This window comes from Podarcis erhardii (assembly GCF_964252035.2).
Source record: "Podarcis erhardii genome assembly, chromosome: 1".
In the NCBI taxonomy this organism is placed as follows: domain Eukaryota; kingdom Metazoa; phylum Chordata; class Lepidosauria; order Squamata; family Lacertidae; genus Podarcis; species Podarcis erhardii.
The window spans coordinates 86,594,025-86,616,609 of NC_138497.1; the positions used below are offsets into that span (position 1 = coordinate 86,594,025).

At 49.7% G+C, this 22,585-nt stretch overlaps 1 protein-coding gene across 6 annotated transcripts in view; it reads right to left on the reverse strand.

Annotated features, from left to right (window-relative positions):
* SPEG (striated muscle enriched protein kinase) overlaps positions 1–22,585 on the reverse strand; it is a 109,221-nt gene that overhangs the window by 56,774 nt on the left and 29,862 nt on the right. For 2 of the 6 annotated variants that reach the window (XM_081839085.1, XM_081839089.1), the window contains exons 2-6: positions 11,016–11,105; positions 8,904–9,078; positions 3,929–5,322; positions 2,118–2,261; positions 880–1,062 (exon numbers count right to left, since the gene is read on the reverse strand). In XM_081839085.1, the coding sequence (XP_081695211.1) occupies positions 880–1,062; positions 2,118–2,261; positions 3,929–5,322; positions 8,904–9,078; positions 11,016–11,105 (1,986 nt within the window). Of the gene's footprint in view, positions 1–879; positions 1,063–2,117; positions 2,262–3,928; positions 5,323–8,735; positions 9,079–11,015; positions 11,106–13,643; positions 15,423–15,453; positions 15,494–18,524; positions 18,716–22,585 lie in introns of those variants that run through there. The other 4 variants (XM_081839087.1, XM_081839088.1, XM_081839086.1 and 1 more) reach the window with 4 other exon arrangements.

A 22,585-nucleotide genomic window follows, 5' to 3' on the forward strand; every position in this document is an offset into this window, starting at 1 on the left:
CCGAGCCTGCAATCGGCGCGCCAAAGAGGATCCTACAGCCATTTCCCGAGGATGATCTCTCTCTCTCTCGCTCGCTCGCTCTCCCTCTCTCTCTCAATCCCCGATTCTTTTCAAACGCAGCGTCCGAAACGGAGGAGACGAGTGGGCAAACGGATCCTCAACGGAGGCGCCAGAGGCCGGGCAGAATCCAGGAGCCTCTTCGGAACCGCCTTCCCTTCGAGCCACAGCCGAGGAAGGCATCGGGGCTCCAGACAGACGCCGACCCCAGCCCCTCCAGGGCTCACATTTCAGATCAACAGACGGGCGACCTCATTTGCATCCTTTCGGATAATTCATTTGCACGTGCCCAGGAACGCTTGCAAACTGCAGGCGCCGCTGACACGGGTTTCCCTGCGGAGTTTGTGGTCCGGAACACGGATCAGGAATCGGAGTCGGTCCGCCAGCCAGCTCGACCTCCCTCGCCGCCACCTCGTGGGGTTGGTGCTGAGAGCCCAGCAGTCCAGGCCGTCTCTCCCTTCTTGCCCGCATTCAAGACTGCTGCTGGCTGTTTGTCAGCCAGGCTGGCCTAAACCAAGCCTTGTAGGGTAAAGGCAGCCTCATCTCTCTTTCAGCAGTAGCAGCGGCAGCAGCCTGAGGCACCACAAGGTTGACAGAAAAAGACCTAGCCTAGGATGCTAACTAAGCCCCAAGGCACGAAACTGCTTCTCCCCAAGCTTGGCCTGGGAAGGAATATGACTCTACAACCCTCCCTTGGCCTTCAGGGATTCGGCTGGTCCTCTCTGGGCTGCCTCCACTGCGTTCATCACACACTTATAATCATATAATAATAATTTATCATTTGTACCCCACCCATCTGGCTGGCTTTCCCCGGCCACTTACCTGGCCGCACAGTCAACATGGCACTGCAGCAGGCCTCGCCCACTTCATTGGTGGCACAAACTGTGTAGAGGCCGGCATCAGTCGCACGGGCACTCCTGACCAGCAGGGTGTGGCGTTCTCCCTCTGCTTTGATAGGGCGAGTGGTGCTGCTCCGAAAGGGGACGCCATCCTTTCGCCATGACACTGTGGGGAAGGGGCAAGTGGGTAGGAGATCAGAGCATGTGGGGACACTTCTGTACATACAGCACCTCCCCCCATACATGGCACTTCCCACTTTACCCACTGACTGCTGGAACTGTGTCCTTTTCAGAGAGGAGGGGTGAGGAACCTTTTGCAACCTGAGAGTCACATTCCCTTCTGAGCAACCTTCCAGAGGCCACATGGCAGTGGTGGGCAGGGCCACAGCCAAACAAATGCATCTCCCCCACTTTGTACAGTAGGCTAGTTTCTACACACATTCACACTCCCCTCTCTGGCCTCCATTCCAGATAAGAAGCATGATCAGAATTCAAGGACACATTTCAGCCAGGCAAAAACACCTGAAGAGGGTATGCAGCAGGGCCGCTGAGGGTAATGCCCTGGGATGGTGGTTATTTCCCCTGGGTTATTTCCCAGCCCTAATACAGGACTACAGTTTGGCAGCACCACAGGTGTTACTGCTGGAAAAGTGCATCATAGTAAAAGTTATCAACTTTTGAAATAGAACATTCTGGTGCAGGGGTAAAGGGTTGAATTATTTGCATGGAAGCAGAGCTGGTGATGAAGCCCAAACACCTGGTAGGTGAAGGGAGGGAAAGTCTAGCAGGATTGTTGCCTGCCTATCAAAGGATTGCAGCTAAAAATAAAATAGTATTGCCCTTTGTTTTTCTTGCAACAAAAGCAAAAAACCTAGTTAGGCCATTTTTTCCCCATTTTAGTTACAGTGATTCCAACATTACTTGCCAGTAACATTACTTGGTACTATTGGGCAGCTGGAATTGCAACCATTTCTCTCCCCCAGCCTTGTGTTTTTCCTCCTAGTGTTGCCACCAGGACCACATGGCTCTGGACCATATTCAAAGCAGAATCCTTACTGATGTGAGCTAGAGATCCCTAGAGATCCAAGAGACAACAGCAAAGGTAGAGTAGATGGCCCCCATCCATCTCCTGGCCCCTCTCACTCTGACTTGCACTGGGCACCCCACAGGTTTGCCTATGCATGCTCATCCCACACTCTTCCTGGTACTCCACGCACTTGCCTTCTGGGGAAGGGTTGCCTGTGATGATGCATTTGAACAACACTTCTGTTCCAGCTACGACTGTTACATCCTGGATAGGGATCTCAAAGATGGGGCGTTCCAGTGGGTCCTCACCCGCCGAGATGTAGGAGTCATCAGAAGATTCTGTGCAGAGAGAGGGAGAAAGAGCAGCTGCAAAAGAGGCGGTGTGGAGGAGGGGAAAAGGTCCACAACTTGCATGGATATAAAACTTTGCACTGCCTTCTGGGAAGGAATGTGTTTAAATCTTAGCTCTCTTTTTCACATGCACTGGTTCTGTTATGCCCCGAGAGAGTGAGAGCCCTTTTATGTGCTGATGATTACAGTTTGCTCAAAATCCTTAATCTCCCCAAGTCTCTCTCTAGCACAGTGTGGATTCTTGATCTATTGCTACCTAGCTGAGTCCAAAGGATTAGAGGAGCCTCCTGAGTGGCACACTTCACTCTGCCTTGACGCAGATAGCCACCTTCACAGGTCTCTAAGAATAACTAAAGAGGATGAGCTTCATTTCACTTGTTTAGAGAGGGGGGAAATTTAGAACCCTCATAAAACTACTGTTACAGCTCAATGCATTCAAAGCTGACACTAGTCACAAATGTGTCTAAATTTATGATCACTTATTGAGTCAGGCTACCTGGGAAGGAAGTTGGAGGACTTATTTTTCTGTCAGTAATTTGGTAGACCCAGTACAGCAGCCCCTTGGTACACACACTACTTCTGTGCATTCAAGATGTGTGCATTTCTCAGCCTCACTTCCAGTCTGTAAAATGGGGATACTAAGGCCAGCCTGCTTACCTTACAAGGCAGTAGCAAGAATGCATGAGGAATGTACCTAAATGCTAAGCAAATGAACAAAACCTGCACTAAAGAGCACGTATTTCCATTCTTGACTCAGAAGCACTGAAAATCCTGTCACAAAACCTGTGTTAGCCATTAGGAGACTACAGTTCTCTGTAACATACACATAACCACAGTGAACTGTGAACTAATTAACTGTTGTAAATGTTGCACCATGTCTTGTATCTGCCAGCTACTTGAAGGCCCTGATGAAGTTGCCACACTCACTCGGCCACCTCAAAAACTGGATCTCAAGTTCATGCTCCTCTTTCCAACTTCCATTGATCAGAGGCTGTCCCTTTGTTTTATGGAAAGGCACAAAAAGCACAGAGGGCCAAGGATAGTGAGGAGGGGCTTATCCACACTTAGCTTTTGCCCCACTTTTTCCAGGCGCAGATCTGAGCTTAAAAGCTCCATGTCCAACCATTTGTTTGTATTTGCTCCAGAGCTTTCCCTGCAAAAACCTGCTCTTCCCCACACCCTATGCCAGGTGTGGAGACCCTTTGGTCCTCCAGATGTTTCTGTACTACAATTCCCATCTTCCCCATGCTTGCTGGGGCTGATGGGAGTTGTAATTCAGCAACATCTGGAGTCCAAAGGATCCCCACACCTGCCCTATGCTAAGCTTATGCACCAATGACTCTTCTAGGCAAGGCCTGGCTGAGATTACATCCCAGATGCTGATGACATGGGCAGAAATGTGAGAAGCAGTCAGAACAGATAAGGGCAAGCCAAGACTGAGCACTTACCAACCCTCTCGAGGAGCTCATACAATCCCAGGCATGCATGATGCTCTGGCCTGAATCCTAAGGGTCTTGCCTACAGTGGAGGAAATGACATTACAGGCCTCTCCATTTCTGTGGGAAGTTGGGTGGAGTTCCCCCACGGCATACAGCACAGCCTAGCTTGCCAGCTTCCTCCCCAAGGAGACAGCAACACTTGCCCTGATTCCATACCTGATTCAGGCGACGTTCGCCGCGTCCGGCGCCCTTTGCCTCTGCTCCGAGTACTCTTCCCTTCCTGAGGCTGCAATGCGTTGTCCTTTTTCTCTGCCACTTTCCCAGTCTTTCTTTCCAACTCTTTGTTTGCACCGTGGGTCCCTGCCCTGCTTCTATCTACTCCTGGCTCCGTCTTGGCCCAGGGCAGGGAATGTCCGTTCTGGCCAGATTCTCGTTTCCGGGCATGCGAGGCTGCACTTGGACCCTTGGGCTCATGGCTCCCTTTCGCCGCGTTCACAGACCCTCCATCCATGCAGTCAATGCTCTCTAAATGCCCAGCCTGCAGGAGGTCTCTCCTTCCCAAGGGGGCCGCCAGAGTCAGCGGGCACTGCTCCACCTTCCTCCGCAGATCCTGCCCATTCAGCTCGCTTTCCTTCTGACCCCTGCTGGGCTCTGCCACCTGCTCAGCTGTGGCCATGCTCCTCGCCAGAGGCTTTTGCGTCCTCTTGGTCTCGTCTCTGGGCCCCACTAGGACCACGCTGGACAACACCAGCTGCTGCACGCCGTGGGCATTCTCTGCCAGGGGCAAAGCCTTGAGGGGCTTGAGTTTCCGTGGTGGCGGCACCCTGGGAGCAGATGGCTCGGCGGAGGAACGTGGCGATGGTGACCTGAAGAGCTCTTGCGACCGCCGCAGCTGCTGCTGAGACACGGTGCGCTTGATGCGGCCCAGCTCCTCTGTGAACTTGTGCTCCATGTCGTGCACGCGGCTGGAGAAGCGGCCGCGCTCATCCAAGGAGGCCGCCTTCTGGTGGAAGGCACGGCGCCGGAACGCCACACCACCCAGCTCGGAGCGGGTGTCCTCTTGCAGGTCCTCGTGGGAGACGGCCGAGAGGAAGGGGCTGGCATCGTCAAAGCCGGGCTGGTCAAAAGAGCGCGTCTTGCGTAGCGGCAGCCACGTGTGCCCCGCAAAAGGGTTCTCGTTCTGCTCCAGGCTTTTGCGCCGCTCCTCAAAGAACTTCAGCTTGTCAAAGATCTTGGAGCCCGTCCGCGGCAGCTTGGGGGATGGGCGGAGGACGGAGACGCGGCTGGAGGCCTCGCTCAGGGGCGTCTGGGGCCGGGACTCTCCAGTGCAAGCCTGAGAGTAGCCAGATGACTTGGGGCGCTTCAGCTTCTCGTCCAGTTCCTCGGATGCCGTATCTTGGAACTCGGGGGGCATCAGCAGCTTCCTGCGGGGAGCCACAGGTGGGGTGGGGCCACGGCCAGCCCCAGGCGGCTGGACGGGGCACTGCCCTGCTCTGGGGGACACTGGGCGCTGGAGAGGAGGCTTCTGTGCTGGTGGGTGGAGGGTATCTGTGCTGGTTTTGCTGCTGCTGTTGGCATCATCCCTCCGGTACCCACCATGGGGGAGGTTGCTGCAGTTGGAAGGCAAGACATGGCATAGTTTGCTAAGGCAGGACAGCCTGAAAAACTCAAAAGAAGGTGAGCGGCAAGGGAGCAGGTGCCTATGCTGATGTCTTATTCATGTTTTGAATGCTGCTTTACGGAACTTTTGTTGATTTTTATCCTTATATTTGCTGATTTTATCCTTTTGTTGATTTTATCCTCCTACTCCGTCTTGCTACGTTTTTATGAAAGTGTGGATTATACATTCAAAAATAAATAAATATGGAGAACCAGTGCTATTTTTCTAGAAAAATAGGTGCCGGTACTCACCATGAAGTTGTTACAGTAAGTGCCTCACAACAAAGGGGTGCCGGTACTGCGTACCCCTGAGTACCACCTGGATTAAAAAGCACATGGCCAACCCCTCCTAATGGCAGACCTGGGGTTTAAATTACCCATGGAAGAAAGAGGTGAGGCAATGAGAAGGAGGAACAGTCGTGTACTTCTGTCCTTAGATGAAGATGTGTGTGCATGTGTACAGAGGAGGGTGTATGTGTTTGTTTTTGCCTTCTCCAGCAGTGTGTGGCTTGGCTTACTATCTGAATCTCCTTGAGCTGTTTGCCCCACCGAGACCTTTCTACAGTGCCCCTACTCTGTGCTGTGGCATACTGTGGTCTGGATTGCATTGCGATTGGTCTTGCCTCATAAAAACGTGGGGATTTTTAAAATGTTTGATGTCTTACTTGTGTTTTAATTTGTTGGAAGCTGCCCAGTGTGGCTGAGGGCAACCCAGTCAGATGGGTGGCATATATATAAATAAATCAACATCATATTTGATTCCAAGACTGGCCAGATGGGTGAACTGGGATTCTCCGCCAAAAGTCCAGAGAAAATACCCACTCTTCCTGGCAAGATCCAACTCTTGGTCTTATCTGCTGAATGAGCCATGCCAGATGCTGCACTAGGGCAAAGGAAGAGATTGGGGGGACTTCATCAGGCTGTGCATCAGTGGTAGATGAGTATAGGCTGGCCTGGTTTGAGGAAGCAGGGGAAGACAAGGGGAGGCCCTGGTGCAGCCAGAAATGCAACAGAAGGCAGAGGGTAGGAGAATAGAGAGCTGCATCCTGTACACACACATGCTGTTTCCCACAGGTACAAACACTAACTCAGGTGTATATACAAACAGATACATACTTGGCACACATACATTCATTCTAAGGCCAACTCAGTTCCTTACAACAAATGGGCATGCGTGTCCAGCTGCATGCACACACGCACACACACAGTGAGAATTATGCAAGTGTATACTTAGTCAGGTACCATAGCCGGAGGATGATAAGCGTGAGGATAAAGTTGGGAAAGCAAACTCAGGAGGAAAGAAGAGGAAGACGAGGGAGTCTCAAGTGACCTAATGTAGCTCTGCACCCGCCCTCTCAAAGATCCTTACTACACTCACTGCCTCTGCAGTGTGCTGGAGTGTGCTGCCATTTTCACAGCATGACGGGTTTCAGCTTTCGCTTTTAAGAAAAACTGCTGGTATCCAGTTTCCCATTATTACAGGGGGGAAATAATAAAAATGTGTGGGCAGTGCCTGCTAATGGCTCAGAAACTGAAATGGATCTATATATGGTATGAGGAAGAGATTTGGCACTTGACATGGCTTATCATCTCTCCCTGTTTGCCTCCCTGCATCGCTACATTTCTAGAATAAAAGGGGTTCTTAACGGGGGTTTTTAAAATATGTGTGTGTGTTGAATTTATCAAAAGTCGCATTAGTGTAGCCAAAAGCACCACTACCAAAGAGATAATCACATCGCTATCATTACATCATTTGTTGGGTTCTTAATTACCATTCCCTTAATCACCAGCAACCAGTCTCTCTTTCACATCATCCTTATGGATGAGGATGACTACCTACCTCTGATTGTGCTTCTGTATTCTATAGATTCTCCAGATTTGCCTGCCTAAAGTTGTTTAATAATCATAGAATCATAGAGTTGGAAAGGATCCCGAGGGTCATCTAGTCCAGCCCCCTGCAATGCAGGAATCCTGCCCACAGCCATCCCTGGGAGGTCTTGAGCCCTCGATCTTCTGGTTAACAGTCAGATGCACTGACCTCAGGAATAGGTGGATATAAGAACGTATGAAGACCCCAGCTGGGCCAGACCAATGGCCTATCTAGTCCAGCATTCTGTCTCCACAGTAGCCAGCTAGAGAAAAAAAATCTTTGTATCCATTTACTCTACACCATACATAATTATATATTCCTGGATGATGCACTCCCTTTACTTTACTTTTCTAAACTAAAATCCCCAAACGTGGATGGTGGCATCGAAACCCTGCTATTTCTCCCCATTAATCTAGGCCTTGGTGGGAACAATATAGGCCCCTGTCTATATGACAATCACAACCTCCCGTGACTGTCTCCACCTTTACCTACACTAAGTAGGTCTCCTCTGTGTGTGGGTGAAATCAAACATTCAGATGAAACGGCAATTTCCCATCCAATGGTCCTGTCTCGGTTTGGCTAATTTACATAAAGCGCAATCAAGCCTCAGTAGAGCACTTTTATGTCCCACTAATCTCAAAAGGATTCATTTTAAGCAGGTGCTTAATCTTCCCTTGAAGTAAATGGAACTCAGAAGTGCTTAATATTAGCTCAGTTGCACCCATAAGTTATAAATTTGGATTTGGGTTATCCAGGATTCGGAGGGCTTAAATGACTCGCTTGGTCATGGCAATTTCTTCGCTAGCCCATACCACGACTGGTATTCCTTTTGAAATGAAAGGTGATATAGGCATTATTTTAATAACAGTTTAAATAATATTGCCATGTGTCAGAAGAGTGAGTGCAGCCCACTGTGCTTGCATTGTTGTTTTTTTAAGTGCCACAATTGATGCCCCAATTAAATGGGCATCTCTCAGAGTTTGGTGTTGGAGGGCCCAGTACTGATGCCATTGGCTTCATGCAAAACAGGGTCAGCTCCAGGCCAAAGGAAAACAGCAAACTCTGGGGAGGGGAGGAGCTATGGAGACTCTGCTCTCTATGCTGATTGGGGAGTGGGAAGCCTGGGACAGCAGCGGATACCTACCTATGCAGCCCATTGTCCTCATAGCAACATTTTAGGAGAGCGAAGGCAGGAGGTGATGGGGAAGGGGAAGATACTGCAGCAGAGGAAGCAGTAGGAGAGACAATGGCAGTATAGTGTGGGTGGCTTCAGAGGGTATAGAGAGTGCAGTGGGGGCTGTGGATGGAGGGTGCCATGACATCAGGGATCGGGACTGTGATGATGGGGCTCGGGAAAGTTTCGGTGGTGCCTCGGAATCAATGACTTAAGAGGTTGAGGGTTCAGCGAGGGATTATGACTGGAGAGTAGGGGGGAAGAGATGGTCCCAGCATAATGGCCCTTGCACCCCACTCCACGGCCCCATGGCTACTTACACGTGCAAGGAGAGGGCACGGCCCCGGTACAGGCTGAAGGCACTGCCGTAGGGGTCGCTCCCCAGAGACAGGCTGTCCTCGGACCCCGGGGCCACGCCAATCAGCTCCGCCCGTGATGCCCGCACCAGCGGCTCCACCCCCAGGTGCCGGGCCTCGGCAGGTGCTTGCCTTGGAATGCTGGGGTGCAGGTAGGGTCCCCTCACCGTGGGGCCAGCCTCTGGGTCCTTCTCCAACACCGTGGTCTGGCTCCCTGACCAGTTGGAGTGCTCATCTGTCTGGGACAGGCCTGGCACTGAGGTCGGCGTGGTCTTCATGGAGGCATCCACCAGCGTGTCCGACTCCCCTGCAAGGAAAGACAGACATGGACTGATTGAGGGGGCTGGGAAGCCCCCCATCTCCCTTGCATCAGATCGGGGCCTGGTAACCCGAGATTCTATCGATATTGTTTAATTTAGGAGGCTGTAAAGTATCAGTTTCTTGGAGCGTGCAGTGCCACTGCATATATCATGGGTTAGCGTCAGGCCGTGTTCTTGAGGGCTAAGAATAAGCATTTTTCTCTCAGCTGGAAAGGACAAAGAAGAGGGGCGAAGAAGGAAAAGAAGACAAGGCCAGGTTGGTCACTTAATAACTCAACTCAGCCACCAAGATGATGCGGCCAGAGTGAAGGGAAACACAATTATGCAACGCACAAGGTCAGGCATTTGCAGTGAAGGAAGGAGAGACGGACAATTTCTTATTGCAATGATATAAATGAATATTCATGTAGCTCTTTTAACATGCACAGTGCATTGCAATCATTGACTTGTTTATCCTGCTTTGCAAGGTAGATCATTGTTCCCCCAACTTTTTAGAGACTAGCTTACCCAAGACTACCTACTGAAAGAAGAGCAGAGATGGAAGGCCAGAACCGCAGTGCTCTGTGCCAGGCACTGAAGACAACTTCATTGGGGATAAATGAAACTGAAAATGGGAGCTGAAGCCTTGTGTTGTTGTCCCCGGAACCGCCTGAAAAGAGGTACCGGGATGATTAAAACAATGGGAAACCTCTTTTGTGATGGAAAACTGGGACCTGTTTTTTGGTTCAGTAAAAAGAATGTGAGAGAATAGGACTGCATTTTTTTTAAAGAGACTCTTCGAGAGGAAAGAACGATTTAAACTAAAGGAGATTGTGGAAAGGCAAACAGGTGGCTAAAAGTTGCCCAATGAAAAACTGAGGTTGGAAAGCCAAAGAAGGTTGCTAACAGTGAAAAGTGCATGGGGAATAATCTCATACATTTACTCAAAAGAATGAATGGAAACTATTCACCTGCTTAGGTGGGTGCTCTCAGGGAAATAAACCTGACTCCCCACACTGCTGACTTCTGAGAATCCAGCTTGCTCCTATCTGCATAAACATGTGCACAGCTCCATCCTGAGTTCTGTTTCTTTGTCACCCGGGAGTGTGACTGGCTTTTTTATACAGTATAATGTTATGCAGAACAATATATATATATATATATATATATATATATATATATATATATATATGCCCATCGACACTTAAACCCTGCTCATTAAAGATTCCAAGTGTTGCGCAATTCAGAATACAGCCCCCATTAAGCACAATTTGCTAAGTGGGATGCATGATCAACCAAGGGCTCTATCTCCCCCTGCCCCATTTGCCTAGTCATTCTGTGGAAGGTGCATGAACACCGTCTGAAGTGACTGGGTACTGAATGAACCTAGTATGAGGAGGCTATAGTTAAAGCCTGCGATTTTTCAGTTTTATTTCTGTGGAATCTAATGGCCTTTATGCTTTGCTGAGTCCTCTTCTGATATAAAGTTGCCCTCTTTATTAAATTAATGTTCTGCGTCGGTTAATGTCCCCTTCTTCCAGGAAAAGGTGACGTCAGGTTGGCTATGTCTCCGGGGAGCAGTAATTCTCATGCTCCAATGGTAGCTGCCTGCGAAAAGGAACCCTGAAGGAGAGTTAAACTCTTTGGCCAATGATCCAAAAAAGCTGGACACTCAGGGACAGAAGACGCCCCTGCTCATAGGATTCATGGTGAACAAATCGGGGGGGGGGGGCTATTTGTGTTGGCATGGTATATGTGACATACCACTCTTGCCTCAGAAAGGGCCAGGCAGCAGGGAGGCTACAGTCTCAGGATTGTGAGGGGATTTGGGGGCAGAATTGCTGGGGCACCAGCAGCAACATCTTTGGTTTGAAATATAGTTCCATGCCCATTCTGCTCAGAATGCTTGCCAAACCTCTCCATTCACCTGCCTTCTTCTCCTCACCTGTCGGGGAGCTATAGGTGGTCTCATCCTGGAGCTGGCTGCGTTGGGTCACCTGTGTGCTGCTGGCATCATCTTCTCCCGTCTCCGAGTCTGAAGCAAGAGAAAGGACAAGGTGAGGGGAGGACCTTGATCAACAGGTCAGTCCACACCTTCGCCTTGGGTGCTTGTACCCATCCATCAAAACTGTATGGCAGAGTCACAAACAGATCCTGCGCGACTCAGAAGTCCCAAGTAAGATCTTGAAAATTCAGCTCTCAGTAAAGGGGTGGCCGGATTGATTCCTTTATTGGTGTTATGAAAAGAAGGTACAATATAAAAATTGAATTGCATAAAATAATTACTCATTATTGGAAATAATTGTCTATATTTTTGGTGATTCTTTTTTCATAAGTGTGTACTAAAGTATGGGGGGCACAGAGGAAAAACATACAAAATGGTGTCAGATGTGCTGCTGCAGCAGAGATGCTCTTAAACCACCGTCAATGCTCAGCTTTAGAATATCCTGGAGCAGGGCTCTGTTATGCTCACAGTTATATTGTTGTAGCATTGGAAAAGCATTGAACAATATTTGTTTTAGGGTTGTATTTGTGGCATTCTAGGTCATTTTATACATTAGTATGGTTTTATTTTGGGCTAAGGCTTATCACGGATCATTTTGAATGCTCTGAATGTAATGAAAGACATGATGGCTGATCACTAAATACAATGAAATTAATCTGATTCTAAGAAGCATTCTCTTTGTGGAGTTTCCATTTTCTTTCAGGGCTTCCCTGATTTGCAATATGCCCAACAGCAATGACCTGGAGTCTACCATATTCAGGGAAAGGCATCAAATGGCAAACTGTGTTGACTCAGTCATGTGCAGGAACATATGCAGTCTATCCAGGGCCCTGCACAACCAGTGGCATCCTTGCAGTGCAGGTTTCAACTCACAATAATTTGCCACCCTCTCAGGATCTAGATACTCAGGGCAGCCATAGTGCCTAGAGGAAAACAAATACCAAAGCTGCAAGTAAGGGAGCCTGGAAGGCCCATTCCTTCTCCCTTGAAAAGAGCCCAAGGGAGGAGGTGATTTGTATCTCTGTGATTCTACCTCTGTGGAATTCCAGAACTTTGCCTGCTAGGTAAACAAGGGCCCTGAACATTGGAAGAGGCAAGTGGAATGGGGGGGGGGGTGACCTCTCCCTTTCTTCTTGCATTTCCCTAGATGCAAATTACTGCCTCAGAAGCCACACTTTGCAAGGGAAAATGGGCTTTCATGGCAAAACTTCATATTATAGACATATTTTCTCTTTTAAAAAAATGAAAGTCAGGCTGCAATCTGGATCAGAAGACCTGTGGGTGGGAAAGAGATGCTTTTCCCCGGCAGCCATTTTTCTGCTTATAATTGCCTTTCCCCTCCCCCTGCTGCTTTCCTCTCCACAGGGAGAAAGATACGGGAGGGGGGCTGTATCTTCTTCCCTGCAGGTGGAAAGAGTAGTTTAATGGGAACTAATCTGAGTGGGAAAACACGCTGGTGGGGAATACCTTAAGCCTTCCCAAGCCACCATTCCTTTACGCCCAATTACAGCCTCCTGAAATTGCTTTTTAAATATATATATATCTGAAAAAGTTACATGCCACTACATATTGACATGTAGGTTATCATTCTGCCCCCTTGGTTCAACAGCAACCTCAGAGAGATTCCATGGAAGCATGACAGATTGCTCCCAAGTACAGCCTGGATTGCACATCCCCAAAGAAGGACTGGATAAAAATATACATAAATTAGTAAGTCTTTGGAGTCAAATACTGAGAGCCCAGGAGTCTGCCCCTCTTGGGCATGGTGGCTCCTCCATAAAAAAAGGAAAGGAAAGGGAGAGAGGGAGAGAGGGAGAGAGGGGCAGAGAGAGAGAGAGATAGAGAGAGAGAGAGAGAGAAGCTCATTTTTCTGGCAGCTGCAGCTCTCCGTAGGAGCCTTTACCCCACAGCTAAGAAAACCACAGGGAGAGTCGTGAGTGACGCTTGACAGATCAGTGTGGCAGCAAATCGACTGGCAGGTTGAAGAAAGGCCAACAACACAGCCATGCCAGGTGAACGGAAGTCAAACAAAAAAATTTGGGCCTTTGAGAGCCCTGCTCCTTTTGGGGAGAGGACTTGAAGTGCTGGTGCGTGTGTGAGATTTATTTTATTTTTATTTTAGCAGAATAATAGCTGGAAGGGAATGTGTCAAGCTGCTCCCACAACTGTACCTCCTCAAAGTCTGCTTTCGGTTAAAAAGAGAGAATGTTGGGGGCAGGAGGGGATCCATGTACAGCGTTGCATGTCCATCTCCATGGGAAATCGAGTCAGCCCATAATAGCAAGATTCGCGTGGAGAGACAGAGAGAACCTTCTGCCATGTACTAGTAGCGCAGGGAAGGGCTGGTGGCAGCGTGGGAAGGGAAGATGATCAGGCCAGTCATACAGAGAAGCAAAAGGATGCCCACCAAATTCTGCTAGAATAGGATGAGCCCCGCAAAGGAAGAGAGCAGCAGCAGCAGCAGGATGAAGACGAGGCATGGAGAGAGCCAGGAGGGTAGGCTGGGAGGGGGTGTGGGATGAGATGCAGCTTGGGAAGAGAAAAGCATGAGGCAGCACAATTTCCTACCGTAACTTTGCTTTCTGCAGGAGCGGAAAACTTCGCTTCCATAGGGGCAGCAAGAAAGAGAGACACACGTCAACAAAGCGTTACCGCCCAAATCAGCCCAGGCCCTCAAATATTCCAACATGTGATGGAAGAGGGGATTTATAGCCTCTGGCCCATGAAACCCATTGAAATTTGGGAGAATGCAAGTGGACAAGAAGGCAAGGCATACGGACATAACCTAAATGGTAGAAGGTGCCGCTCTGCCATTGAAACTCATAAGGACCTGCCTGGGGAGTGAAATCTAGCAGGAAACTAAATTAAAAACTTGGGCTGGGGTGGGTGGGGTTGCAACAGCCATTTCTCTAATAATCCCCACATGTTTCAAGACCCGTGTTCAAAACGCCGAGCACCAGTAATATCTTCTCCACTTCCCCAAGCCACAACCCTCTCATTCCCTTTCCCCCAAGCTGCAGCCTCCACCTATGTCACAGCAACTGAAGTGCCAACTGATGAAAGGAAACCTTGCTGGGCGGCAACAAAAGCCCCCTATTATGTGACTATATAGAGCTTAACTTGCAGGATCAGATCAAGATCCACCTACTCCAGCATTTATGGTTCCCAAATGGTAGCTAACCACAAATCCCACCCCCTTCCACCACCCACCCCCAGCAAACTCACAATCAGGACATTAACTTGAGGGCCAACCTCTGTATTTTGTCCCTAGCATCTGGTAATAAAAGATACATTGCCTCTGAACAAGCACATTTTATATTTAGTTATTATAGTTAATGGCAACAGATAGGCCTACCCTCTCTGAATTTATGGAATGCATCTTAAAGCCACCTAAGCTATGGACCAGCACTATGTACCATCCTAGGGAATTCTATATGGACATCATCTTGCCTGTCCTAAATATATTACCAATGGGTGGCATCAAGTTTCCAGCTTCAGAACAGTGCAGGCGATTAAACCAACTTCAAACTATGGTTTAATATCCTGACTTGTTCCAAAGCTGGTAACCATTGTTTCCTGGTTTGGACAAAATAGGAAACAATGCTTTAAGTAGCAAGCTTGTTTGCTCAAACATAAAGGGAGGGGCCAAGAGGCTGTGTGTGTGAGCAAGAGATAGGATTCAGCTGAGACAGGGTAATCCAAATGTCATAAATGTCATAAATGTGATTCTGCACAAAGCAATTCAACCTGTCTGAAATATCTGTCTTTTGGTCCTTCTTTATATAAAACACACACAACACGCCACCGTATCATAGTGCACAGCTTCCCTTTGGATCCCCCCTTTTGGCAATGTTGCCTCCTTATTCTAAAAAGGGCAGGGCTTCTATCCCTTGTAGAGATCTGAGACAGGTCAACTTTGCGAAGGTGTAGTTTCTCCCATCATTGCAACCTTGTAGAAGAAACTATACATGTAAAATGTCACTTGTTAACGGAACAGAAACCTTTGCCTTTGTAGAATATGTACAGCTCCCAAGGTCTACAAACTGAGCTCTAACTTCTATCAGCTAAGCTCATCGCACCCCCGCAATCTACCTCCCAAAGTGGGTGCAGGAGGAGGTTGCTATGGACAGGCGTAGGGAATCTTTGGCCCACCAGATGCAGCTGAATTACAACTCCCATCAGCCCTAGGCCATTGATAACGGGAGCTGTACTTCAGCACATCTGTAGGGCCAAAGGTTCCCCACACCTGGAATAGGCTAGTCATACCCCCCGCAACCCCAGCTAGAGTCTTTTTCTATTTGCCTATTCTCCCCCCCCACCAGCCCCCAACATATCAGGAAAGCCTCTGGCAGGAAAGGGCAGAAGTAATACAACGCACCATGCGTGAAGCGCCCAAAACGCCGCGAGTGGCCACCTTTCTGCAAAGGAAAAAGAAAAGGAAAAAGCATTACCTTCGACTGGGAGAGGGGGAGATAGTGGAAATATGGTGACGGGGCAGTGCTCACGGGATATAGTCATCAATCACCACAGAGACCAGAACCCCAGCAGGAGGCCAGGGGAAAGGCTTCAGGGGAAAGGCATTCCACCTACTTCTGAATTTGCCACCAGGGCAAAAAGTGTATCAGCCCCCTACTGCACCATCTACACCAAGCCTTGCAAGGCATGGGATCCACCAGAGCCAAGCACAATGGTCACACCCACACCATACAATTAGTGTGCATGGCTCCTGGGAACTGTAGTTTGATCAGGGTCCTGGGAACTGTAGCACTCTGAGAGGTAGACTGCAGATTTCAGGAGTCTCTGGAGGAAGCAATGAACATTAAACATATGGCGTGGGTGTGACCCAAGGTCATGTGCTGCTGGCTCCACCGAAAGTCAGGAAAAGTCAGAAGGACAGGAGCCTGAGTGGCTGACTTTCTGCCTCTTTCCTGGGAGTAAATCCTCAGAGAAATTGCCCCCCCCCCAAAAAAAGATAAGCATTCCACTGTTTAAATTCTCATCTTGCCGCCCTCTGGTGAGCCCTGGGCAGCTGGGAGTCTGCAACATTTGGTGAGTCCCCTCAGAAGAGGCACATCTTGTGCATTTCATCACAGATGAAGATCCAGTCCAGTTGCCCCAAATGCGCAGGCACACGCTGGCGCAGCAACCTAACAGTAACAGGCTGAAGTGCTGCCACTGGCAATGGCTTTCCCCTCTGCTCACTCTCTCGTCTCCGTCATGCTCTTCTATGTGGTTCTGAGCAGCTATCAAGACTTATGGGATCCATGTGGGAAATCATTCCTGGCACATGCATCCAGCTACAACTGGCTTCCTAGGTGACAGGTTGCCCAAGAACAGGCCAATCATACTATCCATCAGGGAACGACAGCTCTCTGAATTCAGGACCAGTGAAACAGATGCACTTGTGTGTGTGTGTAAGTTGATACGTGCACGCGCACACACACAGCATCTGATGCACAAAGTCGCCCACCCCTCACTCCCAGATTTCCTGCTGTCCCATCTCCCAGAAAATTTGCTCTACCAGCTAGATTTCCACGATACTAATAGTGAGGTGAAACACCTTGTGCAGCAATAAATGGAGGTGACAGGATCATTCTGTGATAAGTAAGAGATGTGGTGATGCAGGGTGCTGGCACAAGAGAGAGGGTGATGTACACACCCACCCCACCCAGTTTGGCCTTTTCTGTTTTGTACTGGACATCATTGAGGTGGGAGGTATCAGAGGCATAAACTCCAGCCAGAAGAAACAAATGCTCCCAACAGCAACTGATCCAGGTGGATTTGTATTCCAGCCAAGCCAGCTTGCCCAAACAAGACTGGCGCTGGCGGGCAGCCCATGTGCCAGGCCAGAAAGATGTATGAATAGATTAGCTATGCTGTTGGTGGATAATTCCCCCATTAAGAAAACGGAAATGCAATAAAACGGCAGTAATGGATACCTGGCTGGCATCCCCCCTGTCGGGCACATGGCAATGGGCAAGCCCTGGCTCCAGGATCACATACCCAGCAGCTTCCTACTGTGGCACGTTGGGCAAAGAGGCATCTGGGCAGGCAAAGTGCATCCCTGCTCCGTGGCCAATAGCACAAGCAGCCCAAAATTTAAGGTGGCCACCTTGCTGGACATCCTGCTCAATATGAGTTGCACTAGGATGGTAGGAAAAAGGGGAAATGGCATTTGGACAAAGAGGTAAGTACCAAGCAAGAATGGTGTTGCAGCTGGAGGCTGCCAGGAGGCAAATCCCTTCTTAGCAATGAGGATTTGTTGCCTTGGCAATGAATGGGGATACAATAGCCTTGACTAGGGTGTACGGCCTAACCGGACTCCAGCCTTCTTTACCAGCCAGGGTCCTTCTTTCTCTGCCGCTCTCCATTCTTAGCTGCATATAGGAGGAGAGGGAGAGATGTTTTGGATGGCTGTATGCTCCCCACTCCACCATGTGTGTCAGTCTGTTTCCTGCCTGCCTGGTTTGGGATGCAACAGCTCTCTGCTCTGCAGAGGTGAGAGACTGGCATCCCTGTCCTCAGGTCTAGAAAGCTCATCTCCCCTCAGGCTGCCAAGGCCGCAGGCCTCTGTAGAAACAGAGGAGGAAAGCCTTGAGCCATCTGATCAAAGATAAAACATCCTGTTTCCAAGGATGCCCAGACAGATGCTTCTGGACAGCTACCAAGCAGGAAGGATGACAACCCCCGCCCCCGCCCCCTTCCTTATTTCATCTGGTGCCCTTGCTTCCCAGTCTCGCCCCTGCTGGGAGATCAGCGCTGGAGGGGTAGGGTGGGGTGGGGTGGAAAAGTGGTGGGGTACGTTATTACTGGCAGTGATGGGGTGATGACATGCCCTAGCTATGCCTGCTGTGAATGATTCCCGTCCCCCTATTAGTTGAACCGGGGAGCCTCCCCCCCCCCCTTTCGATCATCCCTGCTTGGAGGCCCCCGAGTGACGTCCAGGCCACGAGGAGCTGCGCTCCTGCCAGGTGCTGACGCGCAGTGCCGGATCATGACGCAGAGGCGCTCAGCCTCCGTGGCCACCGGGCTTGGGAATGGAGAGTAAAAAGAGCCACGACCCCCAGGATCCATCGCCTCGGGCATCTTAGGGGAAGAAGAGGCACGGCTCTTCTAATCGCCCCCCATCCCCTCCCGGGCATTTCTTAAAAGCCCCAGACAGCACCTTGCTCATCATCACCTCGAGCCCAGGGGCTTGGAAGGTGAGCGCAGAGGACCACCGATCTACAACCACCACCCTGGCGTGGCCAACCCCACCCCGGCAACAAGGTGGCACACATCCCGAGACCAGCGGGGAATCCTACTCCGGGAAAGCCGGGTGGGGCTCCGCGAGGGGTGCGCGTTCATACTTTCCCCTCCGGCGCCCACAACGCCCTGATGATGCCTGCTGGGCACCCCGCCTGGGCACCCCGTTCCTCCCCTCCCCCGTCCCACGCCCGGACCCGTTACCTGGAGACGCTTCTTCACCCAGATCTTCTTCATGTCCGCCCCTCCGTCGCCCCCTGGGCGCCCTCCACCCCACCCCACCCCCCGGCGGTCAGCGCGATGCGGCGGGGCCGGGCTTGGAGCGCAGGGGCGGCTGGGGCAGAAGGAGCATCACTCCGCGGGAAGCGGACGCCGGCCTCTCTCCGCTCCTTGCCTCGCCTGCGCTGGCAGAGCTGCCAGCCAGCCCGGAGCCTCGCCCGCCGCCCGCCCGCCCGCCGGAGACAATGACAGCGCAGGCGGGGAGGTGGGGGGGGGGCTGGGAGGAAGGAGGGGCCAGAGGGAGGGGTTGGAGGGAGGAGCTGGGGGGGAGAGAAATGAGAGGGGGTGGCCCCCCACCCCGCAGAAGGGCTGCCTCCCCTCTAAGCCTGGCGGGGTGGGGAGCTTACCCCTCCCAGAGCCACCCTCGACAGCGCCCATCAATCCACGGTTGCCATGGAGGGCTTGGAGGTAGGCGAGGGTTTCTGCCCATCTTGGAAGATGGCGAGGTGGCCTCGTGGGAAGGATCGAGGCAGGGACGGGCGAAAGGGCAACGCGGTGCAAAGCCAAGGCTCAGCATCGGGACGTGGGTCCCGTCTAGTGGGCATCGGCACTGCCCCGGTGCTTCCCGGCTACACCCCAAGAGCGCCCTGAGGAAAGCCCCTTGCAGAGGGAGGCGTCTCTCGACAGGAGTTTCCCACGGTACCTGAAGAGAACCTCCACGTTCAAAGGCAGCATACCCCCAGTGAGGAAGTGGCGGGGGGGGGGGGCGAGGGACAGGTAACAAGGAAAGGCTGTTGCCTTGTTCTGCCCTGCTCGAGAGCTTCCCACAGACATCCAGATAACCAGTGCTAAAAGCAGGATGCTGGACCAGATGCAGTTTTCCTCTGTTCTACAAGGCAGTCCTTGTTTCCTCCTGTCTGAAGTTGTGAGGTTCAACATCCCCTCTCTCCCTTCCCCATCCATGGATAAAATCTGCCAGTACACCGCGTGACATTCACATGCAAACACACTACACTGCCCACTACTCTGAGCAGGACTACGCTCCCCCATTTTGTGGGTGGGTGTAGTAAGAGTTTTGATCTAGGTGCAGCACAGAACAACACAGAAAAAGCAAAACTCCTGCTCAATTTAGGTTAAGTGGGAAAGACCAGGAAGGTGTGTTTGTGTGCAATGTGCGTGTGTGCGCGCACACACACAATACTTATGGGTAGAAGGGCTAAAGCAGGTTGCGGGCAAGGGCTGCATTCCCTTGGTGGAGGGGTCACCAGTTGGAGCCCTCATGAGCCAGAGACAAAGGTGTTTGGGATTATCTGCTCCAGAATCAAGAAAACACCCTTTTCAATTTTCACAATGGCTACCTCAAATTAAAATGCCCAGACCTGTGCAGATTTATGCAGAAGTAAACCCCACAAGGTTTGATACATAGAACAGAAGACTACATATTTGTTCTTTGACATCTGGAAGGGGTAAGAGAAACCTTCTTTGCTCCAAGGTATGCAACAAGGGGAGAAAGCAAGTACATTTATCAAATAAAATACTGACCCTTTAACAATCCAGGAAAGATAAGAAGGAAACGAATAGGAAGATTGCATCTGTGATGGAGTGGAAGAGTAACAGTTTCAGAAGACATGGGGTGGGGAGCACATAAAATGGGGCTGGGGGCTGTACACAGCCCCTTGCCTTTAGTTTGCCATCGTGTGGATTAGAGGCTAACTATCAGATGGCAGCTAATATAAGGCTACCAGCTTCACAAATAATGCCTCCTCTCACTGTCTCCTGCTCAAAATTTCCACACCTTGAATCCCCACTTTCAGTCAATTGTACTCCTCATATCCACTAAACCATTCATTCCTAGCAATCCCTCCAAACAGAAATGGTGAACCAAACATAGCGGACCAAGATCCCACCATAGAGGGTACTTCGTGCAACTTCTTCGGGGGCCCAGCAGAACCACACAGAACTCTGCCGACACTCCTGGCCCTCTTTCCAGCGATAGGCTTTACCAACACAGCCACTCAGCTCAAGCAGTGCAAAGAAGGTCAAATCAGGACACTCTAACTCCAGCATAAGATGCATAAACTTAGCGAGAAATGGGAGCACTTCAGGATTGTTACAGAAGGATCACCATGCTGACTCAGACTACTTCATGCTGGTTCACCTTGGTCAGCATTTTGCCTTGTGCAATGACAGACTCCAGATGAGAAGTTTATAAGCTTACAAGCAGTACAGAATGGCAATACCCAACCTGTGAGCTCCCCTGAATGAGGATCTCTGGTTGTCATGCCTTGTGCTGAATCAGACCATTCGTCAATCCAGCTTGGAATTGCTTGCATGGGCTAACAGTCGCTCTCCAAGGTTTCTTTCCTAGCTCCCCCTGGAGATGCTGAACCTGTGATCTGTCTGTGCAAGGCATGGATCACTGAGCTATGGGTCATCCCAAAGTGGTTAAACAATCAATCCTTCTTCCCATGGAAATCTGGGGATTGTGGGAGTGTGTGTGGGGGGGTGTTCCTTATCACTCAGCACTCTTAAAAGATTACAGTTCATAGGGTTCTTTGGGAGGGAACCATGGATGTTTGCAGTAGTATATTAGTGCTTTTAAATGAATGGTGTAAATGTGGCCAGTGTGTCCACTCTAGCTTATCTAACCACTATCAACTCTCTTATAAGTATACTCAAGTGTCACCTTCATCTCATTCTCCCTCGGTTGTCCCTCTAGCCTACCTACCAACCAACTTACTTTTCCCTCAAATGACTCTCTCTTTCTCTCAACATTTCAAAAACAGCAAAGATTCCTGCGTCTGATGAAGTGGACAATGGTCTACAAGAAGCCTACAAAAGTTACCATAGTCTTTAAGATGCCTCAAGAATCTTTGTTGTTTGCACTATTGAAGGCAAGGTAATGTGGATAGACTGCTTCCACCCTCAAATGTATTTTTTACACACATCTAATGTGTACCCTCAGTTACATATTTAGCATGTTGCAAGTGTGTGAAAGGCTGCTTCCAAAAATGGATCCACTTAGATGTATTTGCTTTAAAGAGAGGTGGTGGTGATGTGCATATTCTCCCCCCATTTTATCTTCACAACAACCCTGTGAGTTAGGCTTCATGGCTGAGTGGGAATTTGAACCCTGGTCTCCCTGGTCCTTGTCCAGCACTGGGTTCATAAGCCTGAGGGCAGGAGGTGGCCTTACTAAGACATTCTGGGAGCTTCATATAAATAAATATTCTTGTAGATTTGCAGGACCAAAGCAGGCCATAATTAGATGTGGGGGGTTGAAATTGCATGGAGCGAGTGGCAGTCTGCATGAAACAATATGCCTGCTGCACATAGTCACACAACATGGTTCCTATCATCAGTAAAAAAATAAAAAATAGTGTGAATTGGGTACTAGCAGATAAAGAAAAGGAACATTAGTTTGAAATGGATCAAACGGTGCACACTTAAGGTGGAAATTCTACTTGAAAATATAAACAAGCCCTCACTCTGTGGGATATGAGAATCTGAGGGCTGACTGCGTCATTTCACACAGGGAGGTAAACATATCTTCCTCGTTTCAGATACTTTTGTGCAGACAGACAGCGACAGCTTCAAGCTTTTGATAAGCTGATTGTGCAGTCCTCACAGGGAATGAAAAGGAATTTGTACTTTCAAAAAGAAAAGAAGGAATAGTTAGTTCACATCAGTCCAGAGCCTGGACACATGGGATCCCTATCTGAAAGTGTCATGTTGGCAAGATATAAGATAGGCCAAGATCTAGCTAAAAACATACTTTCTGAGCCTTTCTAGCACCAGAAAAAGAGAGGACAGAACTCCTGCACCTTTAATAGTTGCACTGAAGAGGGAATTTCAGCTCTGCAAACACCAAAAGAGCGGAACTGCATCACAAAAAATAGAGAAAGGAGGGGCAGATTTGCATACATTTTGCATATGCTCATTTATAGAGAGAGATGCAAAGCTAGGAAAAAAATACTATAATTTAAATGGATATGCATTTTTAAAAAAATATTTCATGGAAGAACGCAGGCAATTCATATAAAACA